Here is a 9,574-nt window from a genome sequence, read left to right on the forward strand (position 1 = left end):
CGACGGTTATTTACAAAAACGACGTATTATAATATTTCACACGACGAAATAAAGTAGCAATCAACGACATTATATATTTATCACGACGATAAATAACTACCGACGTGGTTAGTAGTTTCAAACGACTCAATAAAATAAAACACCGGCGTGGTTAGTTTATACGCTGTCATTTATTGAAAATCATAAAAACAAAATCCTAAGGAGACTAACCCTGGATTGTAAGGCATCATGAAAATCTATTCACCGTCTGTCTTCTGAAGTCGAGCTGCTACAAGTCGTGATCTGTCAGCTATTGTGCTAGAGTTGGCACTAACTGTAGCAGGGTCGATAAAGCCAACCATGCTGCACATATTTGCTTGTTTCAAAACATCGTGTAAGTACCTAAATACATAAAATAATATAAACAAGTCAGCACAAAAAAAAATACGACGGTTATGTATAACAAAACGACGTATTATAATATTTCACACGACGTACTGAAATAGATGAGGGCGTTATAATATATTTATCGCGACGGTACACACTAACGACGTGGTTAGTTAGTTAAGACGACGAAATATAAACCAACGACGTATTATTTTAGAATTACGAACCTCATATATATAGCCACCACAGTAGCTCCAATTTCTTCCATGCCTGCAAATTGTGTAATATCTTCAGGCAGGAGGAAGGTATCGTGTTCACCACCAAACACCTCCTTATCAATTGTAAATTGCAGGAGGTTATCCTCAGGAAGGAGTGTCGTTTCCACATAACGACAAAGGCTTTTTAAAGAAGATGGCGCCTCCATATTTGAATAATCACCAACTTCAATAACTTGTTTAAAGAAATAAAAAAAATGACGTGGTAATTCAATAAAGACGACGGTTTAAGGAATAAAACGTCGTCTGAAAATAATTTAAACGACGGTGAAAAAATCGTCGTGGTGAATATTTTATTACGTCTTAAAAAAATTCCGCCGTCTAAGTTGTAAACAAACGACGGTTTAAAGAAAAATATCGACGTCTGAAATTTTGAAAAACAAATAAAAAAGGCAAAATTATGTGAACATACCTTGTCGTCATGCTTTTCTTCATCTTTTTTCTCCTTTTCTTCTTCCTTCTCTTCATCTCTTTTTTCTTCTTCCTTCTCTTCATCTCTTTTTTCTTCTTCCTTCTCTTCATCTCTTTTTTCTTCTTCCTTCTCTTCTTCTTGCTGATGTTCCCCATTTTTGGCATTATCATCCTCATAATGGAGGGATTTCACCTCACCTCAAGAGCAGCTAGCTTTGTCAGACATAGGATTTTTGGGGCTTTGGCTAATTCTTTGTTTAAGCATGCCTGGATCAAAATTAGGAATTAATTGGGAAAGCTGACTAAGGAAATGCTCCCTCTCAACCTCTACCAATTGTTTTGTTCTAGCCTCCATCCTTAAGGCCTCTTCCTTTGCCTTAGCCTCCATCTTTTTAGTCTCTTCTTGAAGGAGAACTCTTAAACTCTCCTTCAAACGGTCGTCAAAACTAACCCTCTGTGGTTTGGGTAAATTGAAATACTGCCTTAGGGAAATCCTAGCACCTACTCCTCTCAATCTGCCAGGATGCTCGGGGCCCAAAGCCATGGTCAGCACATCATTGCTGCCATATACACTGACTTTGCCTTTCGAGACTTGTTTTTGCAATTCATCCTAAAACAAAGATATATAAAAAAGTAAGAACAAAAAAACACGACGGTTATTTATATACAAACGACGTATTATATAATTTCACACGACGCAATAACATATAAACCGACGTTATTATAACTTATCACGACGGTAGTTATAGCACCGACGTCTTATGCTATAATTACTGAAAACATAGTGATTCCTATTTAGACCTTTAACGACGTTATTTAAAAAGTTTCGACGTGGTAATATAATTCACACAACGCGAAAATGAACCACCGACGTCTTATGCTATAATTACAGAAAACAGAGTGATTCCTATTTAGACCTTTAACGACGTGTTTTAAAAAGTTTCGGCGTGGTAATATCATTCACACGACGAAAAAATATAACATAAGACGTAATAAGAATTTTTGACAGTTTAATAAAAATTTAAAACAGAGTGAGTAGGCTTACAATTAATTTTGCTTTTTTCTGCCACCTTTGGATCGGGGATGTTACCATGTTTGTCCTGTCTAGCTCTCTTCCATAAGGTAGATCGATCAATTTCTACCCCAGGCATGGTTTCCTCCAATTGATCCTCCAATCCAGCATATCCTTTTTGAGACAATCGATGATTGTACTCGAGTTTCTCCCTAATCTGTGCATGTTGAGAATGCACAGACTCAAAATCTTTGGAAAACCTTGAAGCTACAAAGGCATCCCATTGTGCTTTCTCTATGAATTTATAAGTTTCCGGGGGATGGCTTAATTTCTCCTTGTCATTGGTGTATGGAAGGATATAATGCCTCGTTAGTGTAGACTTGAAATCCTTCCATTTCTTGGCAGCTGAAGTTAAAACAGATTTCTTGCCCCCCTTGACCTACGACAAAAGCCATGTCAACTGCTTCCCATATCTGCTCCTTAACATCCTTGGGGATTTGGGACCATTTCTTGTCCACAAGGGGAACCCTGGAGCGTGCCAAGACACCAATGTACGACTGCATTTCACTATGTGCTTGGCCAATACCTTTCCCCCTTTTATTGTACTCAACAATTGGCCTCGGTTTCTGAAGCTTTCTCTTCACAACACGAGGCATTGTGCTCATACCTCGACCAGTCTTTGAATCATCAGAGATTGTTGTCTGGCTGGTTGGTTCTGTCTCAGCGGATGATGAAGCAAACTTCATCTTCTTCGAAGACTTCATCTCCTTCGAAGACTTGTCTTGAGGAGCTACCATTCCAAGCTTCTTGGAGCCAGAATCCTTAGTTTGTTGTTGAGAAACCATTTTAGCAGACAAAACTGCAAGTGAAAATATTTCAGGAAAAGATTAAGAACACAAACGACGGTTATTAATAAAATACGACGTATGATACGATTTTAAACGACGTCAATAGTAATAAACCGTCGTGGTATTTATGTTCATACGAGTTTAAAACCATTATTTATATAACGTCGTGGTATTTATGTTCATACGAGTTTAAAACCATTATTTATATAACGTCGTGGTATTTATGTTCACACGACGTCAATAGTAATACACCGTCGTGGTAAAGCCATTATTTATATAACGTCGTGGTATTTATGTTCATACGACGCCAATAGTAATACACCGTCGTGGTATTAACATTCACACGACGTAAAACAATACTGTAGTCTATATTAGATTCCAACCCTAGTTTCTTTTTCTTTATATTTTATCAAATAAGGGAAAAACAAAAACCATTGTTCAGAGAAATCAAACCTGCAATTAAACAAGCAAATAAAAAAAGACTATTATTTTAAAAACAACTTTGTCAATTTTCGGACGACGCTAGAACGACTGACGAACCGTCGTGGTCTACATATTTAACCACGTAAATAAGAAGCTACCGTCGTCTTATTTAGTTGAGGTAGTTGTCTTCAAAGTTGGAAACTTTCCCCTCTTTGTCTGTATATTTTATCAAACTTGGAAAGAAGTAAAATGATTTTGGCCAGAAAAAAGGTAAAAAGATTTTTCAAACAAAAAACGTATGAGCATGCAAAACATTAACCAAAATAGTGAAAATGAAAGTTTACCTTTTGCGTGCAATGAAAGCAAGAGGAAGACGATCGATGTTTAAGTTCGGAGACGACGAAGAAGACGAGAGGAAGACGATGAGATACTCTGACAGTGCTCTGACAAGGAAAAAAGACGAAAAGTTTTCTCTGGTAGATTGAAATTTTTAATCGGGTTTGGAAACAGTGCATGTGTAAGTCGAAAAGTTGCTTATATATAAAACCATTTCAAAAAAGAAATACGGCGGTTACATATAACTTCGTCGTTTTTAAATAACACGACGCAATATTTGTTATGCGCCGTGGAATCCTTTCATTTAACGTCGTTATGTTTAATATAACCGACGTGGATTTAAATAAAATAAGAATATAAGAACAACGACTATTTTTGTTTTACTGTCGTCGTTTTTCGTCGTCTTAAGTAATACTAAGACGACGTAATATATTTGTTGAGCGACGTTGATTTTTAAACGTCGTTAGGTGTAATATAACCGTCGTTGAAAATTGTCTTTCTGATTGCAAATTTGTAAAGACGTTAGGTATAATTTTTGTAGATACACAAACGCACACACATCATCAACTTCCAAAAAATTGTCTCTCTGATTGCAAATCTGTGTCATCTGTTAAGATTCTGATGTGGAACAGAATTCCATCTGTTAAGATTTCGTAACCCTTGGGTTCTCAGAAAAATCTGATTATGTCGGCGGTTTTCTATATAAACCGTCGTGGTTATTTCAATTCTTGTCATTAAGTAGATCTACCGGCGTAGGATAAGAAAATCAAAGAAAAAAATTGTTAACAAAAATTCATATTAAGACGACAGTTTAAATTAAATGTACGACGTATTAAATGAATAAATACGACGTTAAATTTTATAGTACAATTTAAAGATAACGTCGTAGAACTATACGAGAATGACGTCGATATATTTATATTTTCCGTCGTTGTACATTAATTTAATACGGCGATATTTTGTATTTTAAAGCCGTGGATTTGTTTGTAATTATACGGCGTCTTATACGAAAACCTCGTCGTGTTATTTTATGAGTAAAAACGGCGGTTTTTATTGAAATCGTCGTCTTTAATTTCTACGTCGGTCGATTCATAACTTCCGCCGTTCTTTGTTGGCTTTGATTTTACACTGCGGAAATCTGTTTCAAATAGACGTCGGTTGTTTAATTAGGTACGTCGTTGTTTTTGAACAGCCATTTGAATCTCCAATTTTTTGTTGTCTAAGGTGGTATTACACGACGGTGTTTTTGAACCGTCGTCTTTTTATAAACCACGGCGGTTTTCACTTAGACCGTCGTTGTTTTCTGGTCGTCTTTTTCACTTTTTGTAGTAGTGTGAGCACCTTCATGACATTACTTGATCATTGTAGATTGGCCAATGCTAACCCCAAAGATTGGGTAACGTATCTTTTCATGCTTGGAAGAAGAGACAACATTTATCTTGCTCAACCAAGGCCGACCTAAGATGCCATTGTAAGGAGAGGTTGTCTCGATGATCATGAAGCTCTGTGTGCTAATCACTGGTAGAGAATAGACATTTAGAACTATTGTGCCCACAACAATCGAAGTTGATCTGTTAAAGTCTGTTAATGGTCTAACGGACTTGATGATCAGACTTTGAAGGCCCATCTGTTGGACAACTGATATTTGCATTATGTTGCTGCATTGTCTTCATCTACATGGATTCGGTCAAACATAGTAGAACAATAAAGAGGACCACACAACAACCAGAGCAAATAAACGTGGGTTGAGAAACTAATCTGATGTTTTTTCATGTTTCTCAAGGTGAAAATCTAAGTTATTTTCAGTCCTAACTAATTCAACATGTCAAGGTCTTCTTATGGAGGGAACTTTTTTTCAAGGTTTTTTTTATAAAAATAATAATAATTAAATAATGTGTTTTGGGGGGTATTTTAATAAGGCCTATCTTGTATTTTAATAATTCAAAATTTTTTTTTAAGTCTACATTAATAATTTTTTTGTTGTTGCAAAAATCACTCGAATTGGAAGGCTGTAAGAGCATGTCTAATGCAAGGGCAAGGGGCTAGGGGCTATTTTAGCCGTTCAAAATGGTACTATTCACAAAATATAGCCTCTCAAATTTTTTGTGATTCTAGTGGCGAGGGGAAGGGGTTAAAACTCAAAACTTCTTCTTTTAGTTTATTATTATTTTATTTGTGATAAAAACACTTATTTTTCATCGTCATTGTGAAACGATAAGAAAAGATATCCAAGTGTTGGATTTTGAAGTGTAGAGATGAGTTTATGTGAGAAGAAGATGAAGAAAGCCTATTTATTGAGGTTTGAATGTAGAAATGTAAAAAGGATAAAGAAGTAAAAATGTTTGGAGTATATATAAAAATTTAAAAAACGGGTAAAAAAAGGCTGAACTAGCTGTTGGACTGAAAAAAAAAAAAAAAAAGGGCTGAACTTTAAAAATAAAAATAAAAAAAAACCTAAAAAGCCCAGCTACTAGCCGTTCCATTCCATTGTCATTGAGGGCGCCACGTGGCAGCTTCTCATAGGCCATTGCATTTGGAAAAGTTAGCTTTTGCTACGCCCTTTTTTTATTCTTTCAAAAGCTGACTGTGGGACCCACTCTTGTTCGAGTAAGCACTTGGACAAAACTAGCCTCTCATCTTGCCTTAAGCCAAATTGGACTGGGCCAAACACATGCATTAGAAAGTGTCTTTTTATAAATTGAGGCCAGATCTAGACCTAGCCTAGGTCATATCAGTCCCATTAGACAGGCTCTAATCATTTGATTAATGGAAGTCATTTTACTGTTTATACGAAATCATTGTGTTCTAGTTGTTTCATCACAAGTGGTTTACAGTTTGTCAAATTTATGTTTAAAGATCTATGAATGAAGATTTGAAATATATATAGACAGTTCATATAATTGAAATACGATGCAAAGTATAATTGAAACAAGATGGAAAGTGGATCCAACCAGAATTCTATGAAATAACCTTTTGAGAAATTGAGAGACTCCTGAATAGAAAGAGACTCTTGTCTCAACCCTTAGTTTTTTCCTTTTTTGATAAATGCAATATTTTAAACTATTCTAATATATGAGGAAGAGGAAGTTCAAACTCGGGTACAAAGACACACTCTGAGCCAACTGGCCTAGTTCACATTTGCTCTCCAGCATTTTTAATGAAACTTTAGTGGTACTTCATCATCTACATCAGCCGTAGTTATCTTCATCAACCTTAATCATCTCCATCAACCTTAATCATGTCTGTCATCATAGGCTATGTCTTCTTCATGTGCATAAAAGAAAATTTAACTTCTATTTTGTATTTTTATTTTTCCCAGTCAGTGTTTTTTATTATAATGAGAGGGAGCTGCCGTATTTTATAAGAAAGGAGTACATGATGATCATTTTGCACTCATTCTTTTATTTTTTAAATCTCATATTATTTATGCAAATTTCAATAATGCTCTTTATGAAAAATTCTTTATAAAAAAAATAGCTATTTCACACTTCATCAATACACACAATTATTCTTTCAATCCTTTGATAAGAGAGAAACTTAAAATAGCCATAACAAAATGCATAGGGAATTCAAACTGAAAACCTAGGAAGAAATTATAGTAAGTCCAAATTTAGGGATAGTGAAAGTGACAAGCCATGTTACAAGCGGTTGCGTTTTGGCCACAATTAAAGGAACACGAGAATCACAAGTCCTTAGTGTTTTTTTTTTTTTGGACGAAACACAAGTACTTAGTTTAATCATAATAGTTAAGGTAATTTCTGTGGCAGAAGTGGTTCTTCCAGATCAATTTTACAGCTCGTCTTCTCTGAAGAGTCATCAATGCAGACTTCTATCATTTTCGGCTGATCAGAAGGCTGCTCCGAATCTACCTCTTGTTTCATCTTTTGGGGGTCTTTGGCTTTGCCCCATATCACAACATATAAGCCAATGATCACAGCAATAGCACCCACCAAGCTGAGTGAACCAAAGGAGGAAAATTTCTTGATAATTGAAGGATACGTTTGAAAATTAAATATAGCTGAAATTGTGAAAAATAATATATTACCTTCCCAAATATAATTCTTCATGTAGAAACAGACCAGCTACAATGGTCGTAATAACTGTACATAGGGGGCTGAACATCGCAACGTAGAGTGGACCTTTTTCTGATATACACCAGGTTTGTATGAAAAAGGACACAGCAGCATAAAATCCCTATTAAGTTAGAAGTTCCAATGCAGCCATGTAGATGAGAACCTCAAATTAGTACTTGTTAGTACATTTAATTTAAACAGATGTTCAAGTGCGGACGTGAGCACGTGAGGCAGTGGGAGGTCAGGTGCCCTACCATATATTTCTGATTGATTTGCGGACTGTGAGAGGCTGGCCCTTTTATATAGTGCGGAACCAGTCTTTCACAATCCGCACTTGAACTGACATGTTTACTTAAGTACCTAGAAAATCCACACTAAAGATTTCTATTGTTTTTACAAAAAGCATAAGTTTGGAGAACTGGCTACTTACTGCATATACTAAACTTCCAAGTTCAAGAGCTGAATGCAGATGCCATACTTGTAGGTCATGCTCCAAAAAAAGACAAACTATTGTTGATTGTATAGTTGCCAAGAAAGACATCCAGAAAGCTGAATATAGGTGGTCTGGACAACATGCTGAAACTGGGACCTAATTGCAAATTGACACAATTCTGTATAATTTTGATTGCTTGAATTGTATATCATGAATCAGAAGTTGGTGAGACTTACCTGCAGAATCACCCAAGTTGACGCAAAAACACTGTATAAAAATAGAAATAGACAACCCAGCTTCAAATTCTCACCCGCCGTGTCAAAGAGAGATTTTGAGGGTTGACCATAAAACTGTGTGTTCAATAACTTTGTGCCTTTGATAAATGTCATGTAAATGGCTCCCCCAACACAGATGATTGTCCCAACTATCTTGGCATTACTTCTCACGCTTCTCAGATTAACTTTCTCGAATCTACATAGAATAAAACAAATTCAGATCAAGTTCAGTCACTAATTTCTAACTTATTGGCATAAATAACCTCGCTTACTTAATTTGACCAAAAAAAACAAAACAAAACCTTGCTTACTTAATTTGCTTTCAATTATTGTATTCAAAGTTTATGTTAGAATCATGATGGGCTACATGAATTTTTGTTTCAATATTTTCCTGAATGTGCTACAAAACCTTAGAATGGTACATAGAACTATATGTCGGTCGGAAGGCAAGGCCATCTCAGGCCTACGTACATGTGGCTTTGTGTAAGAGGGAAAGAGTTTTTCTATTTAAACCTCGAACTTCTCTTTGTTCACCCCATATTCCAAATTCACCCCAACTTCTAATTCAAATTTTCACAATTTCTAAGAAAACCCCACTTTCTTCCCAAACAAACCCTAAATACACGCCCAGCAGAAAAAATAAAAATAAAAAAACTCATCAACCTCACACCCCACACCCCCGCTATCTTGCCCCTTACCCTCACATTACTTAAAGAGAAAAAAATAATTTTGTCAAATGTGTAGCAGCATTATTTTATTATTATTATTATAAATAAATAAAAAAGTGAATGAACTAGGAATAAGGATGGATAAATACCCTACTGGAGATGGTATTAGTAGAAACATGAACAAAAGGCAACCAGAGCATCTTGCTACTTCAAAAAATCAAAATTATATGTCAATTTGATCCACCTAACAAATTAATATTTCTATTCTGATTCGATATTTATACAATAGAATTTCATATAACAATTCCATATTTCAAAATGGGAAAAGAGGGTGGTGGTCATACTTTACTAGTTTTTAAAAAAAAAAAAAAATTCCAAACACTCAAAGGGTCATAAAACAAACTTCTCTTCAATAATCTTTGATAAAATAAAGGTGTAGAGGAGTTTGTGTTTT

The 9,574-nt window shown here is 35.4% G+C and overlaps 1 protein-coding gene across 1 annotated transcript; it reads right to left on the bottom strand.

The window, feature by feature from the left end:
- Positions 1–7,417: 7,417 nt before the first annotated feature.
- On the bottom strand, positions 7,418–8,908 carry LOC117635043 (WAT1-related protein At4g30420-like). Its single transcript, XM_034369407.1, has 4 exons — positions 8,862–8,908; positions 8,414–8,648; positions 7,717–7,865; positions 7,418–7,625 (listed from the first exon to the last, which is right to left on the bottom strand). The coding sequence occupies exons 1-4, from the start codon at positions 8,906–8,908 to the stop codon at positions 7,418–7,420; spliced, it is 639 nt and encodes a 212-aa protein (XP_034225298.1).
- Between the last annotated feature and the right edge of the window lie 666 nt (positions 8,909–9,574).

The sequence above is a fragment of the Prunus dulcis genome, chromosome 1 (assembly GCF_902201215.1).
Source record: "Prunus dulcis chromosome 1, ALMONDv2, whole genome shotgun sequence".
Lineage (NCBI taxonomy): Eukaryota > Viridiplantae > Streptophyta > Magnoliopsida > Rosales > Rosaceae > Prunus > Prunus dulcis.

What these genes read in the sequence shown, in the direction of transcription:
- LOC117635043 (XM_034369407.1), bottom strand. Translation starts at nt 8,908, where the DNA reads ATGGCCTTGCCTTCCGACCGACATATAGTTCTATGTACCATTCTAAG. An exon ending in GTTCTATGTACCATTCTAAG is followed by an intron (nt 8,649 to 8,861) that starts GTTTTGTAGCAC and finishes TATTCTATGTAG; the next exon opens with ATTCGAGAAAGTTAATCTGA. An exon ending in CAACTTGGGTGATTCTGCAG is followed by an intron (nt 7,866 to 8,413) that starts GTAAGTCTCACC and finishes CTAACTTAATAG; the next exon opens with GGATTTTATGCTGCTGTGTC.